Genomic DNA, 24,057 nt, shown 5'->3' with positions numbered 1-24,057 from the left:
TTTGATAGCCTGGCAGTGCCTGGAGCAATCTTTTGTTGAGAGGTGATTAGCTGTGCCTGATTGTTTTCCCTCTGCTGTTTTAATTTTAGAGTTTTTTTAATACTGGTAGCCAGATTTTGTTCATTTTCATGTTTTCCTCCCTTCTGTTGAAACTGTCCACATGCTTCTTGTGGATTTCAATGGCTTCTCTGTGTCGCCTGACGTGGTGGTTGTGAGAGTGGTCCAGCATTTCTGTGTTCTCAAATAATATGCGGTGTCCAGGTTGGTTCATCAGGTGCTTTGCTATAGAGGGAAGTGATTGCACTCTTTCCTGCTCTCTCTTTAGAAGGAGATAAACTACAAATCTGGGCTGACTAATAGGATCATAGAATCAAAGGATTATAGAGTTGGAAGAGACCAAATGGGACATCCAGTCCAACTCTAAACTGTATTAAAAACTCTAAAATTACAACAGCAAAAAAAAAAACAGAGGGGAAACAATCTGGGACATCTAATCACCTCTCAACAAAAGATTGCCCCAGGCCCTGCCAGGCCAACAAATGCTAATCAAGGTGGTCAGTTGAAACATTCACACCTAGCTCCAGCAGACAAGAGTTCTTTGTCCCATCCTGGTCATTCCACAGGTATATAAACCCTTTTTCCTAGTTCCAACAGACCTCACTACCTCTGAGGATGCTTGCCATAGATGCAGGCGAAACGTCAGGAGAGAATGCCTCTAGAACATGGCCATATAGCCCCAAAAAACCCACAAGAACCTTGTGTATACTATATATTCTTCTGGGACAAACTTTTGAAGGCAATACCATTCCTGTCCTACAGAGGGCGAACTCCCAAAAGTTTCCACCAACTCTCACTCTATCGCCTAAGCTTACTAAGACGGGTGGGGAATTGCAATTTAGCCGACTAACGTAGTGCCGGTTAGATTTTTCCCAACTCTATAAACCAAATAACGCATCCCAATTCCTCTTTTAAATCTCTCCCCGGCGTCTCAGCTTACACGCTTCTTCCTAACCCTGTTCTTTCTCCCTCGCGAGGCTTCCTTTGTGCCCGGCGTTTGAATTAGACTCCTAAGACCTTAGCAAGATGGCGGCAGGGAAGGTCACGGCGCGCCGGCGAGAGAGAAAGGACCCCAGGAGCGCTCCCTTCCCAAGATGGCGATGCTGGCAGAGCGTGAGTTTTGAACCGATGGGAAGGAATGGGATGGGGTTTTTCTAACCTTCAGAGGGAAGGGATGGCACCCTTGGCTGCTCTCTCTTTAGAAGGAGGTAAACTGCAAATCTGGGCTGACTCATAGGATCATAGAATCAAAGGATTATAGAGTTGGAAGGGGCCAAATGGGACATCCAGTCTAACTCCATTCTGCCATACAGGAAAAGCACAGTCAAAACACCCACAACAGATAGCCATCTAGCTTCTGTTTAAAAGCCTCCAAAGAAGGGGTGTCCACCACACTCCGAGGCAGAGAGTTCCACTGCTGAACAGCTCTCACAGTCAGGAAGTTCTTCCTCATGTTCAGGTGGAATCTCCTTTCCTGTAGTTTGAAGACATTGTTCCTTTGTGTCCTAGTCTCCAGGACAGCAGAAAACAAGCCTCCTCCCTCCTAGAGTTGGAAGAGACCTCATGGGCCATCCAGTCCAACCCCCTACCAAAAAGCAGGATAATTGCATTCAAAGCACCCCTGACAGATGGCCATCCAGCTTCTGCTTAAAAGCTTCCAAAGAAGGAGACTCCACCACACTCCGGGGCAGAGAGTTCCACGGCTGAACAGCTTGCTCCCTCCTCCCCATGACTTCCTCTCACATATTTATACATGGCTATCATATCTCCTCTCAGCCTTCTCTTCTTCAGGCTAAACATGCCCAGCTCTTTAACCCGCTCCTCATAGGGCTTGTTCTCCAGACCCTTGATCATTTTAGTCGCCCTCCTCTGAACACTTTCCAGCTTGTCAAGATCTCCCTTCAATTGTGGTGCCCAGAATTGGACACAATGCCCAGCTCTTTAACCCGCTCCTCATAGGGCTTGTTCTCCAGACCCTTGATCATTTTAGTTGCCCTTCTCTGGACACATTCCAGCTTGTCAATATCTCTCATCAATTGTGATGCCCAGAACCGGACACAATATTGCAGGTGTGGTCTAACCAAAACAGAATAGAGCATGGGTAGCATGACTTCCCTGGATCTAGACACTATGCTCCTAGTGATGCAGGCCAAAATCCCATTGGCTTTTTTTGCCGCCACAAAACAAAACCTAAGCTCATTTTGTGCTTTAGCCTTGTGAACCTTTTCCCTACAAGAGTTGACTATTTGTTTGAATTCTTCTTTGGTGATTTCTCCCTTTTTCTACTTCTTGTGCATGTCTCTTTTGAGTCTTAGCACAGTTAGAAGTTCTTTGGACATCCATTCTGGCTTCTTTGCACTTGTGATGAGATTTTTCAGTCCTCTTTGTTGCCTGGCTATCATTGCCAAGCATGGAGCTACTAGGCAAAGTGGACAGGCTTCCTGCAACTTTAATTAGGGTAGCCAGAGTGGAAACTGGAGAGGGCCACTACTTTAATTAGGATTGCCAGAGTGGAAACAGGAGAGGGCTACTGCACCTTTCATTAGGATTGCCAGAGTGGAAACGAGAGAGGGCTACTGCACCTTTCATTAGGATTGTCAGAATGGAAATAGGTCACAGTCATTTGATTCCTTTCCCAGTGCATTTGAGTTCTTTAAGGTTCCTCAGAGCAGTAAACAATGGCAGGAAGGAACAGCCAGATTTGAACTTAGTTGCCTATCTATGTGCAGGTCATGTAACCTTTTCTCTCTCTTGTAGCACGTCGCAAGCAAAAATGGTCTGTGGATCCTCGGAATAGTGCTTGGAGCAAAGATGAATCGAAATTTGGCCAGAAGATGTTGGAAAAAATGGGATGGTCGAAAGGCAAGGTACATAGATTCGGGACAGGGCAATAAAGTAGCAATAGGAAAGATTACCAGGCCTATTAGATTTGACACTGATGACCAGGACGGTTTTAAATTGTGTATTTCAATATTGAGATACATGTTTTTAATGTTTATGTATGCGTATATAAATTCTTGTCCCGGCATTGCATGTTTGCCGTTTATATGCTGTGCGCCGCCCTGAATCCCCTTCGGAGAGATAAGGGTGGAATGTAAATGTTTTAAATAAATCAACAAATAGCAAGATGAATAGCAAGACCTTACACAACAAGACCTTAGCAGTTCAAAGATAGTAGGAATGTCAGTGTCTTGAGTTCCAAAAATCCTATTCAACCTGAATGTCCCAAAATAGCCCCCCTTTTTGCAGATTGACAAACAAACAAGGACATTTTCTGCTAATTGGTTTCCCACGGGGTAGATAAAAATCAAAGAACAGAATCTTGTTAGTGTTTTAATTATGCATACATCCCCTTTTGGGATGAATGTCCATGTTCAGTTCAAGCTTGTGGAAGAAATGTTGTGCATGCAGTGCCACTCTCTATGGACACACATTGTATGTATAGTAATTAACAATCCTGCATCAAGAAGCTGAGAAAATCAGTCAGAAGCCTGGGAGACAAACCAGATAAAGAGTGCAGTCTGGAATCATGTCTGAGTCTTGAAGCTGGCAAGGAAGACTGGTTAAGTGTTGTTTCCTAGCACTTGTTTCCTAGCACGTGAGCTGTGTTTGTACCTTGCCTTATCCACCAAGACTTGACTGCTGAGCAAAGGCAGTTTGGTGGCTCCAAGTGAGATGCATGCACTTTCAGCTTGCCCCTGTGCTGGGCCAGATGGTCTCTTCAAAATATGACAGATAGATAGCACTCCATGCTTTTCCTACAGTTATCCAGTAGTTTGCTGATTTGTTTGATTATTAGTCCTCACTTTCACCAATCTGCTGACTCCTCAAACAGTTAGTTTTGACCTGTTTATCCCAAGTTTCCACCTATCGGCTCTAGTTTTTGAGATATAGAACACGTGGCATCTATTAGTCACCATCTGTTCCTTCATAGAAAACCATATCTTAGAAACTAGAGCTGATGCAGTCTATCCAATGCAGTTTTCCGGGAAGTCTGACTTGGCCATGGTGGTCCACGCTCTTGTTACATTCCGTATGGACTACTGTAACACTCTCTACGTGGGATTGCCTTTGAAGACTGTCCGGAAGCTTCATCTGGTCCAACGGACGGCAGCCAGGTTGCTAACTGGAGCGACTCTCAGGGAGCATACAACCCCCCCGTTGCACCAGCTCCACTGGCTGCCAGTCTGCTACCGGGCACAATTCAAAGTGCTGGCCTTGGCCTATAAAGCCCTAAATGGTTTTGACCCAACTTACCTGTCCGAACGCATCTCCCCTTATGAACCTTCGAGGGCCTTAAGATCATCTGGAGAGGCCCTGCTCTCGGTCCCACCATCGTCACAAGCATGGCTGACAGGGGCGAGAGACAGGGCCTTCTTAGTGGTGGCTCCTTGGCTATGGAACGCCCTTACTATTGAGATTAGATCGGCTTCTTCACTTTTAGTATTTCAGAAAAAACTCAAGACATGGCTATTTGAGCAGGCATTTGCGAATACTGAGTAACGGACATAAGAACGGAATCAACTACAGGATGGATTGGACATTGTTTTAATGGTTATTTATTGAATTATGTTTTATTACAGCTGTTATGATTTTATTGATGTTAAAATTTTTATATTGTAACTCTGTTTTTGGTGGTATTGAATTTTGCCTTGCAAACCGCCTCGAGTCGCCGGAAGGCTGACAGCAGCAGTATAAAAATACTGTAAATAAATAAATAAAATCAGCACGCCAAATAACTCCAGGAACAGGCCTAAAAACGAAGGCACCAAGATAATTTTTGTTTGGCTGCGTAATTCGATTTTGCTGTTCTTCTCCTGAAATGTGTGGTCAAGCATTTGAAATTAGTTTTTGTTACATACTTATTTTTTAATATATATATATATATATATCACGAGAAGGACAATTAAGGCGCCATATTGACAGGCAACAAGCTACGCTACCTGAAAATAAGCAGTTATCCAATTCTGTTTTTGCTAGGGACTTGGAGCTCAGGAGCAAGGCAACACGGAGCACATCCGGGTTCAAGTGAAGAACAACACATTGGGCTTAGGATCAACCATCAACCAAGAGGTGAGTGGAGCCTGTGGAGATGAGGCCCTGTGTTCATACTTGTGGCTCAGTTGCTTAAACCTCAGGCACCAAATGGGGCATTTCATTGGACTGGGGCCATAGGGACATCCATTCCAGCTCCATTCTGAAATGCAATAAAACAAAGTCAAAGCCTCCCAGCAGATGACTGTCCAGCCTCTGTTTGAAAACCTCAAAAGAAGGGGGCTCCACCACAACCTAAGTCAGTCTCTTCCACTGTGGAATCATTCTTACCATGGCAGTGTTCTTTCTCATGTTTAGGTGGAATCCCTTTCCCAGTCTTGCAGAGCTACATTTTGTTGCAGTCTTCTAATAGAAGTCTGCAGTCCAGTGACCTGGAACAGGAACATTGTAAACACTTCCTTTCATGTTTCACTTGGAAATGCAATTATTTTACAATGAAAAGCAACTAGGACCAAAGTTAAAATCCCATTCATTCAGATTAATTTTGCCACAAGGCTTACTTTTGCGTTTCTCTGAACCTGAGACAGTGTGACTTGCTCAAGGTCACCCAGTGGGTTCCCATAGCTGAGTGGGTATTTAAACCCTTACGTCCAGAGTCATTTTCCAATGTTCAAACCACTACACTGTGCTGTCTGTTTTAAATGCTTTTACATTAGTGAATTAATGCTTTTAAAATAAAAATAGTTTATTTTTGATACGAACTTTTAAATTATAGATTAAAATCTCAGTAGGTAAAGGTTTTCCCTGACATTAAGTCCAGTTGTGTCTGACTCTGGGGGTTGGTGCTCATCTCCATTTCTAAGCCAAAGAGCCAGTGTTGTCCTTAGACACCTCCAAGGTCATGTGGCCAGCATGACTTTATGGAGCGCTGTTACCTTCCTGCTAGAGCACTACCCATAGATCTACTCATATTTGCATGTTTTCGAACTGTTAGGTTGGCAGAAGCTGGGACTAACAGCGGGAGCTTACGCCGCTCCTCAGATTTGACCCTGCGACCTTTTGGTCAGCAAGTTCAACAGCTCAGCTCTTTAACCCACTGTTCTACCGGCAGCTCCTTAGATTAAAATCTAGTATTTTATCAATTTTATAGATTGCTAAATGGAAAATGGGGAAAAAGGAAGGAAAAAGGAAGAGGGGCCGACCAAGGGCAAGGTGGATGGATGGCATCCTTGAAGTGACTGGACTGACCTTGAAGGAGCTGGGGGTGGTGACGGCCGACAGGGAGCTCTGGCGTGGGATAGTCCATGAAGTCACGAAGAGTCGGAAATGACTGAACGAATGAACAACAACAACAAATGACCTATAACACTTTCCAGTAGGCCTGTTTGATCAAGAAAAAATTTGTTTCTAAATTCGATTCTTAATTGGGGTGTTTTTTTGTTTCGATATTAAAAATATTTACAAAACTTTCAAAAAAAATGTTTTGTTATTTACGAATTTTCGTTATTATTTACAAAACATTTTTGAAAAAAAAATTTTCTTGATCAAACAGGCTAAGTGTGAATGTTGCAGTAATGGTCACCTTGATTAGCATTGAATGGCTTTCTCCCACCCTGGACATTCCATAGATATTAGATGATATATAACTCACCATTTGCCTAGTTTCCAACAGACCTCTGAGGATGCCTGCCATAGATGTGGGCAAAATGTCAGGAGAGAATGCTTCTGGAACATGGTCATACAGCCCTGAAAAGTCAGCCAGAGCCGGATGGCGCGCGGAGGCCGCTTGTGAGCGCGCGCGCGCCATCCAATGGGCTCCGGCGCCCCCCTCCTCCTCCTCCTCCTCCTCCTTCTCTTCCTCCCAGCTGGGAGGAAGAGGAGGAGGAGGAGGAGGAGGAGGGGGGCGCCGGAGCCAGAGCCGGATGGCGCGCGCGCGCTCACAAGCGGCCTCCGCGCGCCATCCAATGGGCTCCGGCGCCCCCCTCCTCCTCCTCCTCCTCCTCCTTCTCTTCCTCCCAGCTGGGAGGAAGAGGAGGAGGAGGAGGAGGAGGAGGGGGGCGCCGGAGCCAGAGCCGGATGGCGCGCGCGCGCTCACAAGCGGCCTCCGCGCGCCATCCAATGGGCTCCGGCGCCCCCCTCCTCCTCCTCCTCCTCCTCCTCTTCCTCCCAGCTGGGAGGAAGAGGAGGAGGAGGAAGAGGAGGAGGGGGGCGCCGGAGCCAGAGCCGGATGGCGCGCGGAGGCCGCTTGTGAGCGCGCGCGCGCCATCCAATGGGCTCCGGCGCCCCCCTCCTCCTCCTCCTCCTCCTTCTCTTCCTCCCAGCTGGGAGGAAGAGGAGGAGGAGGAGGAGGAGGAGGGGGGCGCCGGAGCCAGAGCCGGATGGCGCGCGCGCGCTCACAAGCGGCCTCCGCGCGCCATCCAATGGGCTGCCAAGGGTGGCTGCCAAGGGTGGCTGCCATCCAATGGGCTGCCAAGGGTGGCTGCCAAGGTAGCGGCGCGCCATCCAATGGGCTCCGGAGGAAGAGGAGGAGCCAGAGCCGGATGGCGCGCTCAGCAGCAGCCTCCATGCAATTAACGAGCGGAGCTTCAGCTCGTAAAATACATGGGGCTGCTGCTTCGATATTTTTAAACCCTTCCGGGTTTAAAAATATGTTTTGATATCGCTTCGGATATGCAAAAAATAACGATTTTAATACGAATTAACGAATTAACGAAACGAAACCGACAGGCCTACTTTCCAGCATACATTTTAGTGCCTCAAATGTTAGCCCTGTCTCTGAGTATATTTGACCTGCTGGTTCCAAATATGGCAGCAGTTTTTGAGATACAGAACATATGCTTTATACAAGTCTTCATCTGTTTGCCCATAGAAAATCATGATTACCATACGTAAGAAACTAGAGTTAACGCAGTCTATCCAATGCAGTTTTCATAACTCCAAAGAACCCCAGAAAAAGGCTTAAAAACCAAGACACCAAGAAAAACATTTTATTACTTGAGCTATGTAATAGGCCCTCCCCTTTTGCATATGCAAGAGGCACAAAAACCCCATGAAAGTGAATTTAAAAACACATTTTTAAACCAGAGAGAACATCTTTCTTGCAATGTCTTAGTCCTCTGTCAGAGGTTGACTCTAAAGTCACCCTGCAGGACTTCGAGGTTTGTAGACCTATTAGTCAGATCAGCAAATGATCAAATCCACAAAAGTTAAACCCACAAATGTGGGTTTTACTTTCATACAACAACAAAAATGAATAATTTACACAGTTTTGTTTTCCCTATGTACTGTCATAAAATCATGGGTTATAGGAACAGTATAACAGCTAAAAATCTATATAAATAAAAAACTTAATGTTTGTTTGTGGAATTAACAGAACTCAAAAACCACTAGGCGAATTGACACCAAATTTGGACACAGGACACCTAACAATCCAATGTATGTCCTTCACTCAAAAAAATTGATTTTGTCATCTGGGAGTTGTAGTTTCTGAGATTTATAGTTCACCTACAATCAAAGAGCATTCTGAACCCCACCAGTGATGGAATTGAACTAAACTTGGCACACAGTTCTCCCATGACCAACAGAAAATACTGGAAGGGTTGGTGGGAAATGTCCTTTGGTTTTGGAGTTATAGTTCACCTACATCCAGAGATCACTGTGGACTCAAACAATGATGGATCTGGACCAAACTCTACACGAATACTCAATGTGCCCAAATGTGAACACTGGTAGAGTTTGAGGAAAATAGAATCTTGACATTTGGAAGTTGTAGTTGCTGGGATTTATAGTTCACCTACAATCAAAGAGCATTCTGAACCCCACCAATGATAGAATTGGGTCAAACCTCCCACACAGAACCCGCATGTGGGCCACAGCAACACGTGGCAGGGGGCGGCTAGTTATTAATAAAATGCTGTGCATGTGATATTTGCAGGACAACTGGATTGCCCATCAGGATGACTTCAACCAGCTCCTGGCCGAACTGAACAATACTCACGGACAAGAATCACCCGGTAAGGAAGTTAACTTGGAAAAGGGCACTGGCAGTGGGTGACTCCTCCTCTGTCGCATTTCTCAAGGAGATTGGCATAGTTCTCTGGAAAGGTTTTATTTATTTGCAGTTGGGCCCCTGTATCCACAGGGGAGATATTCCTTCATAGACGGTTATCCATTGAATGGTTTGAGATATTATAGTGAAATGTTGTACAAATGATGTCGCCAGAAAGAAAAAAAACTCCTGCTCCTTGAGGTCAATGCATGGCTGTCCCCATCTTCATAGAATCATAAGAATTGGAAGAGATTATAAGGGCCATCCTGTCATAGAATCCTAGAGTTGGAAGAGACCTCGTGGGCCATCCAGTCCAACCCCATTCGGCCAAGAAGCAGGGAAATTGCATTCAAAGCACCCCTGACAGATGGCCACCCAGCCTCTGCTTAAAAGCCTCCAAAGGAGGAGCCTTCACCATACTCTGGTGCAGAGAGTTCCACTGCTGAACAGCTCTGGCATTGTTATCCACCTTACTAAACCACTTATACTTTAACTAGTTCATGTAGTAGTCTTTCCTTTCCCCCCCCCCCCTCCAAAATTAGTCTGCTGTTGTTGTAGTTGCTAGCTATTATTGTTATGTTTTTTTACGTTGTTTTATGCTGTCTTAATTATTTTTGCTTTGTTTTTAATTGTGTTCTGCCTTGGGCTTGGGCCCCATGTAAGCCGCCCCGAGTCCCTTCGGGGAGATGGAGGTGGGGTAGAAAAATAAAGTTCTGCTTCTTCTTAGGAAGTGCTTCCTGTTGTTTGTGGAATCTCCTTTCACATAGTTTGAAGCCATTGTTCCACATCCCAGTTTCCAGGGCAGAAGAAAACAAGCTTGCCCCCTCCTCCCTATGACTTTTCCTCACATATTTATACATGGCCATCATGTGTCCTCTCAGCCTTCTCTTCTGCAGGCTAAACATGCCCAGCTTATTAAGCCGCTCCTCATAGGGCTTGTTCTCCAGACCCTTGATTATTTTGGTTGCTCTCCTCTGGACACATTCCAGCTTGACAACATCTCCCTTCAATTGTGGTGCCCAGAATTGGATGCAGTATTCCAGATGTGGTCTGACCAAGGAAGAATAGAGGGGTAGCATGACTTCCCTGGGTCTAGACACTATACTACTATTGATGCAGGCCAAAATCCCATTGGCTTTTTTTTTGCTGCCGCATGGCATTCCTGGCTCATGTTCACCTTCCTGTCCATAAGGACTCCAAGATCTTTTTCACACGTACAGTGTTCCCTCGCTATTTCGCTGTTTGCTTATTGTTTCATGGTTTTTTCTTCCCATGAAGGGGGAGGAAGAGGAACATTTGCAACAGCCACACTTGCCTCAAGCAGACAAGAGTTCTTTCTTCCACCCCGGACATTATTCCACAGATATATAAACCCCATTTTCCTCAGAGATTGTGACAGGCATCCTCACAACCTCTGAGGATGCCTGTCACAGATGCAGGTGAAAAGTCAGGAGAGAATGCATCTAGAATGCTAAAGAATGCTAAAAAATGTGCACAAAGATTATTTCCCTCAATTTTCTGTTCTTTTATTACCTCCCTTGCCCCCTTCCAATCCACTTCTCTTAAGACTGAAACTCTGAGTGATGTGGCATTGCAATTCTTTGCCACACGAGTGTGCTGTTGCCACTTATGGCACAAAAGAAGCCAGCACAAACATAGTTTCAGACTGTGGAGGAGAATCTGGCTTGGAACCTGGTGGCAGGAGAAAGCATTGTGCTTCCATTCTCCCTTTACTGAATTCCCAAACTTGATAGCTTTTTTCTGCTGTTCTCAAGGTTTAAAATAGGTGATCTCCATCTCACTACAAAGAGTGCAGGCTGAGTATCCCTCATTCCAAATGCTTGGGATCAGGAGTGTTCTGGAGTTGGAATTTTGGGATACCTGTACAGTATCGTAGATGCATACCTAAAGAGAAGTCTTTGAGATGGGATCCAAATATTTTAAAGTGTGCTTATGACCTTAACATATGCCTCTAGTTCGGTTTATATGAAGGATCACATACTCCCCAATGAGCCTGCCTCCTGAGATCTACTTGGGAGATCTTCCTCTCTGCCACTCAAGCTATGACAGAAATATTGTGTTTCATGGTCTTCTGTCTTCTCATGCCTCACATACCCCAAGCTATAATGATGAATGTGATGAATGTGCTGTTTTTCAGCCAAATCTCAGGTGTGAATTAAGTACAAAATTTTGGAAAGCAAGGAGCAACTTAAGTGGTTGGGTATGTTTAGCCTGGATGAGAGAAGATTAAGAGGTGACATAATAGCCACATTAAAAATGTGAAAATATGTGATCTTAAGGAGGGAGAAATCTTGTTTTCTGATATTGTGGAGATTATTAACTTTAAATATCTTTTAATGGTTTTTAACTGATTCTTTAAAAATACTTATATTTAATTCTGTTTTAATATTTGCATATTTTTATATTTTTAATTGCATAAAAGATAAATGTAAATATTTAAATGCAATTTAAATATTTTAAATTGTATGTTAATATTTTTATGTTAAGCCACTTTAAGTCTTCTTTGGAAGAGACAAATTTATTATTTATTTATTTACAGTATTTATATTCTGCCCTTCTCACCACACAGGGGACTCAGGGTGGATTACAATGTATATATACAGGGCAAGCATTCAATGCCATAGACACACAACATATATAGACAGACAGAGGCTGTTTAACATTCCAGCTTCATGAGGATATTCTGGCCACCAGGGGAGCTGTCGCTTCACCGTCCATTTGTGACACTGATGGAATACTTCCTCATTCTTTTGTTTGCTTCCTGGAGATTTTATGGCATCGTAAATTAGTTAAATTAGCCTCCCCGCATAAGCGGTACCTAAATTTCCTACTTGACAAATGTAATTGTCTTTCGGGCTGCAAAGGTCGATAGCAAGGTACACAGATGGTTGAAAGCTCACTCTGACCCGGGCTGGCTTCGAACTCATCACTTTTCAGTCAGTAGTGATCTTAATGCAGCTCCCAGCCAGCTGCGCCACAGTGGGGTATAAATTTATTATTATTATTATTATTATTATTATTATTATTATTATACAGAACTATGGATTCAAACCAAAAGAAAAAAGGTTCCACCAAAACCTTAGGAAGAACCTCCTGACTATGAGAGGCTTTTGACAGTAGAAAATACTTCTGCCTGGAAGATCAATAGAGCCTTCCTTCTCTGGAAGTTTTGAAACAGAGGCTGGAAGGATGGTCATCTGTTGTGAATGCTTGTATTTCATGTTCCTCCATGGAGGAATGGAGTTTGTCTAGATGGCCCTTGGGGGTTTTACCCAACTCTATGACTATAGCATTATTTGGAGGGATCCAAAGAAATAGCCCTATGGAAGCAAGAATCTTGGGATCCTCATGGGAAACATGCCTCCACAAGACAACATCTCCCTCTGTTTGTGTTTCAGAAGCTGTATCCGGAGAGGAAAAGAAGATATTTAGCTTAGAGGAGAAATCCAAGACCTCCCGGAAACGGGTCCATTACATGAAATTTGCCAAAGGTAAGGCGACTGAGATGAAGCAAAGGCAAAAAAAATATGGATCTTGCACCCTTGTGCTCTTGGCTCTTTACGCTTGCAAGTATTTTGGACCAAGGCATCAAATAGAAACATGACTATCAAACAGAAATCATGACTCCAAACTAAAGTTTTGGAGCCATGCTTGATCTTGCGCAAAGTGCATTTCTCTTGGTGTCATTGATGCCATTTCTGACTTATGGCGACCCTTACTGGATTCATTCAGAGGGGTTTGCTTTGCTTTCATTTGATGTTGATAGAGTGCTTTGCCCAAGATCATCACAGATGGGTAGGGATTTGAACCTTGGTCTCCCAACCTAACACTCAAATCAGTACACCAGGCTGGCTGCCTGTTTTAATTTGTATTACTGTATATACTCGAGTATAAGCCTAGTTTTTCAGTCCTTTTTTTAGGCTGGAAAAGTCTCCCCCGCTTATACTCAAGTCAATATTATTTATTACTTTACATTGTTGTTATTATTATTACCCTTATTATTTTATTGTTATTATTATATTTATTATTTTAGTCTATTATTGTTATTGTTACATTTACTATTTTACTGTATTGTTATTATTACATTTATTATTTTACTCTGTTTATTATTACTGGAGAACATGTAAGCTTATTTACATTGAAGAAGGTTAGAATAATGGTTTAATCAGAGTTGGACAGTCTTCTCTTGAATTACAGTTTTATGTAAATATTCAAAAACATTTAACCTACTGATGCCTATATAATTTTATTGCTATCTATTTTTATTTTGAAATTTACCAGTAGCTGCTGCATTTCCCACCCTCGGCTTATACTCGAGTCAATACATTTTCCCAGTTTTTTGTGGTAAAATTAGGTGCCTCGGCTTATATTCGGGTTGGCTTATATTCGTGTATATACAGTAACTACTTAAGTATTAAATAGTGTAACGTCATTTTAACCTTTAAATAAAGTTCTGAATTTTTTTGCCACGTTTGATATTGTTCTGTGTCTTCAAATAATTTCTGTCTTATGGCAGCCCAAAGACATTCCTAGCATGGGTTTTCCTTGGCAGAATTTGTCCAGAGAGAGTAATATGTGCAGGTTCACCCATTGGGTTTCCTTGGCCAAACAGATCTCCCAGTGTCCTTGTCCAGTGCTCAAACCACTATAACACACCAGTTCTCGTTGCACAATTTTAAGTGTTGTGATTAAATTCATAACTTAACTTGGACCTTTTTAAATTGGAAAAATCTGCCAGGTCATGGCTTAGCAAATAGAAAAACAGGATAGTCTTATGGTACTTATAATAATAATATTTATTATTTATTTATTTTTAATTATTTATTTATTTACAGCATTTATATACCGCTTTTCTCATCCCTGGGGGGGACTCAAAGTGGTTTACACATAGATAATGGCAAAAATTCAATGCCTTACAACTACAGTATTAAAACCATACTTTAAACATAAATCATATTAAATAAAAACAGTACATCATCAAATATCAAAACAGTTATTAAAACCATAAAACAATCTCATCAGTCGAGTTGCCGTTCCAGTCCTTGTCCCACTAAAAGCTGCATAAATCTAGTCCCAGAACCATGATTTTATTTTTTTTCTAAAGGTCAGGAGCGAGGGAGCAGATCTTACCTCCTTTGGGAGTGTGTTCCATAGGCAGGGGGCCACAGCCAAGAAGGCCCTGCTCCTCGTCCCCACCAGCTGCATTTGCGCTGTTGATGGGAGTGAGAGCAGGGCCTCCTCAGATGATCTTAAATTGCGAGGTGGGACGTAGGGACAGATGCGTTCAGACAAGTAAGCTGGGCCTGAACCGCATAGAGCTTTATAGGTCAAAACCAGCACTTTGAATTGGGCTCGGAGATGGACCAGCAGCCAGAGGAGCAGGCATAGCTGGGGGGTGGTATGCTCCCTGTATTATAATAAATAATAATAATAATAATTATTATTATTATTAACTTTATTTGTACCCCGCTAGCATCTCCCGAAGGACTCGATAATCATAGAATCAAAGAGTTGGAAGAGACCTCATGGGCCATCCAGTCCAACCCCCTGCCAAGAAGCAGTAATATTGCATTCAAATCACCCCTGACAGATGACCATCCAGCCTCTGCTTAAAAGCTTCCAAAGAAGGAGCCTCCACCACACTCCGGGGCAGAGAGTTCCACTGCTGAACGGCTCTCACAGTCAGGAAGTTCTTCCTCATGTTCAGATGGAATCTCCTCTCTTGTAGTTTGAAGCCATTGTTCCATTGTGTCCTAGTCTCCAAGGAAGCAGAAAACAAGCTTGCTCCCTCCTCCCTGTGGCTTCCTCTCACATATTTATACATGGCTATCATATCTCCTCTTCTTCAGTACTAAATAATACTAAATAAATACTACTACTAATAATAATAATAATAATAATAATAATCTTTATTTATATCCCGCCACCATCTCCCCCAACGGGGACACGGGGCGGCTTACATGAGGCCAAGCCCGAACAACAAAATACAATAAAATAAGATACAAATTGCAATAAAATAAACAACATAGCATTAAAATATAAAACGTATAAGCATATAAACAATATACACACAACATAAAGGGAAGAAAAAAATGTAAACCAAATAATGACAGTGAGTGGGCCGCATGTACATAAAATGATTTAAAAACTCAAGGTGAGATAAAGGAGCAGGATTGTTTGTAAGGGAGAAATCATAGAGAGACAGGGAAATAATCGGAAATACTTTTCCCCTTGGAGAAAACAGGTTAAATACTGCAAAATGTGCATCAAGCAAAATAGCATATCTGTATTCCAAAGCACTGAATTTTTACGCTTGATTTAGGCAGCAAAAGAAGAACAAAATAGTTTCCTCTGTAATACCCCACTGAAATTAGTGGGATTGTCCCAAAAGTCTTAACTCTCTTAACCATCATGCTGGAGAGAGTTACCATCCCTCTGTGTGTGTGTGTGTGTGTGTGTGTGTGTGTGTTCTCCACTTATTTCCCACTGTTCCTGTTTGTTTCCCCTCTCTGTAGGTAAAGACCTCTCTTCCCGAAGTGAAGATGATCTGTCCTGCATTTTTGGGAAACGTCAGATTAAAAAGAAACAGGTAAGAGATTAATCTGATCGCATCCTCTATTGAAAGTGCCTATTTTAATCATGAAGAATATCTCACTGTGGGATCTTTTATTCCACTGCTTCTTGATTTTTGATCATCCGGGTGTTATACGCTACGTCTCCCAAAAGTCAATGTCCAGGAAATTCCTGGAGCTGAATTCCCCGACATCTGGAGAAGCTGAGTTTGAGAATCCCTATTCACACTACATGTCCTTGCAGACAGCCAATTCTCTCACAACAGAAGTGACTTGCAGTTTCTCAAGTCGCTCCTGACACAACAAAAAAAAAATTACACACTTGCAGCACTTTGATGCCACTTTTCCTGCTGTGGATCCATTTTACAGAATTCTAGGCTCTGTAGCTTTGTGTACTGATGATAATAATAATCATCATCATCTTTATTTCTACCCTGCCACCATCTCCCCAACAGGGACTCGGGGCGACTTAGATGAGGCCAAGCCCAATCAACAAATTACAGCAGAATAAAACCAAAATCACATGCAACAAACAACATCATAATTACATAAAACATATGAATACATTAACAAAGAATTAATGTGTTCATATTAATGTATTCATATTTGAACGATATTTAGAATTCTTTGCTAGAGAGCGCTAGTTTCTCAATAAACCTTACAACTGCAAAGGATTTTAAAGAGATGTTTGTGGCAGCTTGGAGTACAGGGTTGAGTGTTGGCCTCCAACTCCAGAGACCAAGGTTCGATTCCTTGCTTGGCCATGGAAGCCCAGTGCGTGACTCAGAGTTTTCTCAGCCCCAGAAAACACTGTGAAAGTTCTTCCTCATGTTTGCCATACATTGGAAACGGCATGAAAGCACATAACAACAACATGTCAGTTTAAAGTTGTGTTGAAATGCTACAATTGTTCGATCTCTTTTCATCCTGTTGTTAATATAAGCTTAGACGGCAACCTTGAAAGCATTTTCTTGAATAAGTAAATAAGTCAAAGTTTCCCCCAGACAGCAACCAGCTAGGCTTTGAAGCTGCAAGGTCATTAAAGGTGGCCAATTGCAACATCCACACTTGCCTCAAGCAGACAAGAGTTCTTTCTCCCATCCTGGACATTCCACAGATATATAAACCTCACTTGCCTAGTTTCCAGCAGACCCCTCAACCTCTGAGGATGCCTGCCATAGATGTGGGTGAAACATCAGGAGAGAATGCTTCTGGAAGATGGCCATACAGCCCAGAAAACTCACAGCAACCCGAAGTAAATATACTTTACTTTGGAATAGATAGATGTTTAGTTGCACTCTTATCCTGGGTTTTGCATAAATAATTTTGAACCAATGCCTTCCTTTGCAGTAGTTATGCATCCGTTTTAACTTGCTGTGGTTCTGTATCATTGAAACTATATGTCCTATTCGTTCTGTATTAATTCTGGGAAGGAGGCAGGGAGAAATGATGGTTGAATCAGGTTCTCTCCCAGGGAAATTGAGGCCTTTACCTGCCTGAAAGAAGAAACCAACCAAGTAGGACCAAAGAGAGTGGGGAGGGTATTTGAACCAAGAGATGACTTTCTTTGCTTTCTGCCAAGTTATCAGAGATGTAACTTCTTTTAGGATAAAATTTGAGCTACTGTTGATGAAACATGGCATCGTTTGAGACAATACAATGACAGATCAGCTATGGAAATTACCTCTAGTTGAGAACTAGATATCTAGGCTAGGTTCTTTAAAGAATTATCCTGCGTTTTGTCTGCTGCCTCATTTGCTTTGTATGAATCTTCTTCAACCAAAGGCATTTGGAAACCAGTTGCAGGGGGGTTGCTGTTGCAGTATTTTTAAGGTGTGTGAGACAGAGCTGGGAATCTCAGTGATTGAATTATTTCCTGTAAATCCCTCTCGCAAGGTGTGGTGACGGCTGGCGATTTACATACTGTAGATTTCACAGGTAATTAGACAATTTGCACATGCAGGAGGGAGCTATCTGTGGCCATTAGTCCCAGCGACTAGGGCTAACACACAATGCGGAACTGGGGAATGCTCACATTTGTTCAGGATTCCAGCCGTGCCCTTTTCTCAGGGATTCGGTTTCATATTTTACCAATCCCAACAGTAGCACACAGCACCCTGAGGCCCTAGAAGGAGGCAGCAAATTCCCAGAGTTGTAAACCATAATCCAAAATTAATATTTAGCTTTACCTTTACTCTAATTGCACTATATAACATGATTTTTGTCAATGTCATTTCCTAATTATATCATAAAAACATGGGGAAAGTTTATTAAACTGCAAATTTTTTGTTTTTGTGAGACCTGAAGCATATTTTGCTCTAGTTTTTCAATGAATATCTTATCAAGTCTCAATCAATTCAACATAATTTGTGGCAGCTCCAAAAACAAAGTTTCTGGAGTATGGCAACTATTTTCAAAGTGACACACAATTAAACAGGAATAACACTTTCAAACCAGGAACAGAAAAAAATGTTACATAGTGTTAGCAAAGAATCATATTTATTTATTTATCATGTCAGAAGCCAATTGAGGGTACCTATGCAATGTATTTAAAAACCACAAACAAAATTTAAAAACTTGGCATTAAACTAAACCTCCTTTGACCAGTAGCTGGCCTCTGGTTAAAGGAGTGTCTCTCGTGTTGTTATAAGAACTGGTCCTCCATTGTGCATGTGGCAGGGCTCAGATTGCATTGTAGTAGGTGGTCTGTGGTTTGCTCTTCTCCACACTTGAATGTCATGGACTCCACTTTGTGGCCCCATTTCTTATGGTTGGCTCTGCATCTCATGGTGCCAGAGTGCAGCCTGTTCAGCGCCTTCCAAATCACCCCCATCTTCTGTGTAAAAAATAAACATCACGATAAAAACAATAAGACACGAGAGTACAATAAAATCAATACAGAACAAATACAATACAAAATCAATCCCAAGTGCAGGCCACCTGTACAAGTTAAAAACATAAAAATTCAGGATATTTATTTATCATGTCAGGCAACTGAACAGTTGTATTACATTTTTGACAGAACAAACAAACAAACATACAAAAGACACAGAGTTTGCAAGCTTGGTAGTTGATTAAATGTCCTTTGACCAGTAGCTGGCCACTTGGAGTGCCTCTGGTGTTGCTGCAAGAAGGTCCTCCCTTGTGCATGTGGCAGGGCTCAGGTTGCATTGCAGCAGGTGGTCAGTGGTTTGCTCTTCTCCACACTCGCATGTCATGGATTCCACTTTGTAGCCCCATTTCTTGAGGTTGGCTCTGCATCTCGTGGTGCCAGAGCGCTGTCTGTTCAGTGCCTTCCAAGTCGCCCAGTCTTCTGTGTGCCCAGGATGAGCTGGGGGTTAAAAAGAAATGTTTGTCTGGGAAAGGCTCATAGGCCTCAAACTACAGGAAAGGAGATTCCACCTGAACATTAAGAAGAACTTCCTCACTGTGAGAGCTGTTCAACAGTGGAACTCTCTGCCCCATACTGTGGTGAAGGCTCCTTCTTTGGAGGCTGTTAAACAGAGGCTGGATGGCCATCTGTCGGGGGTGCTTTGAATTTTATTTCCTGCTTTGCAGAATGGGGTTGGACTGGATGGCCCATGAGGTCTCTTCCAACTCTAGGATTCTATGATTCTTGGGATGTGTCTCTTGGCCTGTTGTGGTTTCCCTTCTTTTAGAAAGTTGACCCTAAAAGCAGCAGCTGGGCTTTGAAATCCTGCAGCTTGTCAGTGTTGTGCTTGGAAGAGCACGGAAACGTTGGAGCAGAGTGTCCCTGTATCTCTTCCTCCCGAGATAGGAGGATTCCTGGTGTCTATCAGGGGTTCTGCTGTAGAGACTACGTTGGCTGATTTCTTTTGTGGCAAAGCCTGTATAGATTTGCACCAGGTATATCAAGCCAGGATATTCCTTGCCCACGCAATCCTGGTTCCTTAAACAACTCTCCTCCCCATCCATAGCTCTGATGTTTCTGTGGCCTCTAGAGATCGCTCTTCCCCCTTCTTCCCCTTTGCTTATCCAGTAGCTGCTTGGCCGATTACATAACAGCACAAGAGAAAATACCCTTGGCTATCTTTTCCCAAGTCTGGAGGGATGCATGTCAACGTTTACCCTAACCAGCCCTGCTTTGTTTATGCTCCAGAGTTTAGCAGAAGGGCTGATCATGAAGAATGAGTTTTCTCCTCCTTCACCAAGAGAGTTTGTATTCTGGGAAATATACACCTGTGAGACAGGTGAGGAGCCTGCGCCCCTTCTGTGCTTCCAGTTTCCCAGAGGGCTGTGCTCCCTTCCCGATGCCATTGCGATCGGGTGGTTTCCCAGTTCTTCTATGTTTTCCTACCTTTTTTTATTCTAAAAGATTAGGATGCCTGCCCTGAGGATATTACCTGTCCGAACGCATCTCCTTCTATGAACCATCACAGAGGTTAAGATCTTCTGAGGAGGCCCTGCTCTCGGTCCCACCACCTTTGCAAGTGCGACTGGTGGGAACAAGTGGCAGGGCCTTCTCAGTGGTGACTTTGGAACTCCCTTCCTAGTGACCGCATCTCTGTATACGAACCCACACGATCTCTTCGTTCATCTCACAATCCCACCTCCATCGCAAGCGCGATTGATGGGGACGAGGGATAGGGGCTTCTCAGTGGTGGCCCCTCGACTCTGGAACTCGCTCCCCGAGGACATTAGGCATGCCCCAACTTTGGCAGTCTTTAAGAGGACCCTGAAAATGTGGTTGTTCCAGTGTGCCTTCCCAGAATAAGGAAACCCAAGCAACATGTCCCTAATCGCACTTTACTAATGATCTAGGATTGTCTGCTCACTCCATCTCTCTCCAAATACCTACCCTAGTTATATGTCACCTTGTCATGACCAGCATTTTTAAAATTTTAATTATTACAATTGGCCTGCCATCGTTTTTTAATGGGCCGTGGTGTTATTGTTACTGTTTATTGCTTTGTTTATGAGTTTATTATTGTCTGTATTGTTGTTGTTGCTTTTTTATTGATGTATTTGGGCTCGGCCTCGTGTAAGCCGCACCAAGTCCCTCGGGAGATGGTAGCGGGGTATAAATAAAGGTTTATTATTATTATTATTATTATTATTATTATTATTATTAGTGGAATTCGTTTGGCCCCTTCCCTCCTGTCATTTCGCAAACATGTGAAACTTTAGCTTTGGGAGCAAGTATTTGGTCCAGCATAATTATCTGTGTTCCCAGATGTACAAGCTGGCTTTAGAAAAGGCAGAGGAATGAGAGACCAAATTGCCAATATCCGCGAGATAATGGAGAAAGGCAGGGAGTTTCAGAAAAATATCTATTTCTGCTTTATTTACTTGTTTTCTGCTGCCCTGGAGACTAAGATGCAATGGAACGATGGTTCAGACTACAGGAAAGGAGATTCCACCTGAACATGAAGAAGAACTTCTTGACTGTGACAGCCGTTCAGCAGTGGAACTCTCTCCCTCAGAGTGCAGAGGAAATTCCTTCCTTGGAAGCTTTTAAACAGGCTGGATGACTATCTGTCAGGGGTATTTTGATTGTGCTTTTCCTGCATGGCAGGGGGTTGGACTAGATTGATTGATTGATTGATTTATTATTATTTAAAAGTTTTGTATACCAGCCTTCTCACCTCTCTTGAGGGACTCAGACCGGTTTCCAACCATAATATCACATACGATCAATAAAACATCATAATACATATTACAGTAAAACATTAAAACAGCAATTACAATCAATAACTATAATGGTCAGTCGTCACACTAAAATCATTGCTCCTCATCCTCCATCCATATCTCAGGGTGTTGGCTCACTCGTCGAATGGCTGTCTCCATAACTACGTCTTCACCTGTTTCCTAAATGTCAGGATAGATGGGGCGGTTCTGATCTCCAGTGGGAGAGAGTTCCAGAGTCAAGGGGCCACCACCGAGAAGGCCCTGTCCCTGGTCCCCACCAGACGCGCTTGCGAGGCCAGTGGGACTGAGAGCAGGGCCTCTCCAGACAATCTTAATAATCTTGATGGTTCATAGGGGAGAATATGTTCGGAGAGATAAACAGATGGCCCATGTACTTTCGTCCATCTCTATTGTTCTATTATTCTGAGAGGGAATGCAGCAGAATATGGAGGTAAAGTTCTGGATTGCATGTGGAAGTGGGAGGAGTTGTGTTTTTCATGCTTTCGGGGCAGATATTTACCCAAACCACAAGGAACTTATAAACAACTAGCCATCCCCTGCCACGCGTTGCTGTGGCCCACATGGGGGTCCTGTGTGGGAGGTTTGGCCCAATTCTATCATTGGTGGGGTTCAGAATGCTCTGTGATCGTAGGTGAACTATAAATCCCAGCAACTACAACTCCCAAATGTCAAGGTTTATTTTCCCCAAACTCTACCAGTGTTCACATTTGGGCATATTGAGTATTTGTGTAGAGTTTGGTCCAGATCCATCATTGTTTGAGTCCACAGTGATCTCTGGATGTAGGTGAACTACAACTCCAGAACCAAAGGACACTGCCCACCAAACCCTTCCAGTATTTTCTGTTGGTCATGGGAGAACTGTGTGCCGAGTTTGGTTCAGTTTCATTGTTGGGGGGGGGGGGGGAGGGTTCAGAATGCTCTTTGATTGTAGGTGAACTATAAATCCCAGCAACTACAACTCCCAAATGACAAAATCAAATTTTGTTGAGTGAAGGACATACATTGGGTTGTTAGGTGTCTTGTGTCCAAATTTGGTGGCAATTACCCCAGTGGTTTTTGAGTTCTGTTAATCCCACAAACCAACATTACATTTTTATTTGTATAGATTGGTCTTTGGGGGGACCTCAAGGCACCATGATGGCATTCTAGGACCACATTCAGGCTGCGACTTGTATATGCTTTTCATAGGCCAACATCTGCACCCTACCAGATTCCTGCAGACATTTTACAATGAAATTACTGAACGCCAACACAGTAGACAGTTTGTAGAGTATTTCATTTGGACGATCAGGTTCAAAACTCCCATTTGCCTGTAATATCTCTTTTGTATGGAAACTTCAGGCAGAGTATTGGCTTGGGAGGATGTTGCCCAAAAAAGGAATGTCTGTACGCTTAAGTGCTGATTTCCCCAGGCAAACCTATCTTTCCTTCACCCGCCTCTTCCCAAACCGCCTTCACTCAGGTCAAAACCTGGCAAGTACCACTTCTTCTGGACTTCCGCTGCTTTCCCTGAATGACGTAACCATCCAGATCCCTTTTCGCTTGATGTCGCTACTTGCAAAAAGTTTGGCCTCTGTCCAGTTCTGGGGCTCGTTTCCTTCCAGGACAAATTGGGGGATAATGATGACCAAGACACTAGTAACTATATGGTGTAACAACAATGACCGTTGATCCAGATTTGGAATCACTGGCTCTTTCATAGAATCATAGAATCAAAGAGTTGGAAGAGACCTCATGGGCCATCCAGTCCAATCCCATTCTGCCAAGAAGCAGGAATGTTGCATTCAAATCACCCCTGACAGATGGCCATCCAGCCTCTGTTTAAAAGCTTCCAAAGAAGGAGACAACGAATCTCCTTTGCTTAAGGAGACAACGAATCTGCTATGGACATTGATCAGCCATCAAACAGAAGTCTCCTAAAATTGTGGTCCGGATTCATAACAAATAATAATGAAACTTTATTTACATTCTGCTCTATCTCCCCAAAGGGACTCAGGGCGGATTCCAATCATAAAAGTCAGACATGCAATGCCCGAATACAACAACAATACATCCATACTAACAAAATTTATACAACCCAACATATAAATACGAATTATAACTTAACAAACTAAAACGAAATAAAAAGCACAGCCTGTTATAACAGACATAAGGGAAAACATCAAATGGAAACATTAATTTCCGATTTGGGTTGTTGTAGGTTTTTTCGGGCTGTATGGCCATGTTCTAAAGGCATTTTCTCCTGACGTTTCGCCTGCATCGATGGCAAGCATCCTCAGAGGTAGTGAGGTCTGTTGGAACTAGGAAAAAGGGTTTATATATCTGTGGAATGACCGGGGTGGGACAAAGGACTCTTGTCTGCTGGAGGTGTGAATGTTTCAACTGATCACCCTGATTAGCATTTGATTGCCTGGCAGTGCCTGGAGCAATCCTTTGTTGAGAGGTGATTAGATGTCCTTGTTTGTTTCCTCTCTGTTGTTGTGCTGTTCTAATTTTGGAGTTTTTTTAATACTGGTAGCCAGATTTTCTCATTTTCATGGTTTCCTCCTTTCTGTTGAAATTGTCCACATGCTTGTGGATTTCAATGGCTTCTCTGTGTAGTCTGACATGGTGGTTTCTGGAGTGGTCCAGCATTTCTGTGTTCTCAAATAATAGGCTGTGTCCAGGTTGGTTCATCAGGTGCTCTGCCCTGCT

At 43.1% G+C, this 24,057-nt stretch overlaps 1 protein-coding gene across 1 annotated transcript in view; it reads left to right on the top strand.

Moving 5' to 3' along the window:
* The first annotated feature begins 1,101 nt into the window (after nucleotides 1-1,101).
* Nucleotides 1,102-24,057, top strand: part of PINX1 (PIN2 (TERF1) interacting telomerase inhibitor 1) — a 70,690-nt gene continuing 47,734 nt past the window's right edge. The window contains exons 1-6 of the mRNA XM_060754654.2: nucleotides 1,102-1,170; nucleotides 2,815-2,924; nucleotides 5,038-5,130; nucleotides 8,987-9,065; nucleotides 12,520-12,612; nucleotides 15,637-15,710. Coding sequence (XP_060610637.2) covers nucleotides 1,152-1,170; nucleotides 2,815-2,924; nucleotides 5,038-5,130; nucleotides 8,987-9,065; nucleotides 12,520-12,612; nucleotides 15,637-15,710 — 468 coding nt within the window. The 5' untranslated portion in view covers nucleotides 1,102-1,151. The remainder of the gene's footprint in view (nucleotides 1,171-2,814; nucleotides 2,925-5,037; nucleotides 5,131-8,986; nucleotides 9,066-12,519; nucleotides 12,613-15,636; nucleotides 15,711-24,057) is intronic.

Source organism: Anolis sagrei, chromosome 1, assembly GCF_037176765.1.
Source record: "Anolis sagrei isolate rAnoSag1 chromosome 1, rAnoSag1.mat, whole genome shotgun sequence".
In the NCBI taxonomy this organism is placed as follows: domain Eukaryota; kingdom Metazoa; phylum Chordata; class Lepidosauria; order Squamata; family Dactyloidae; genus Anolis; species Anolis sagrei.
This window is presented reverse-complemented; position numbering and strand designations above follow the sequence as displayed.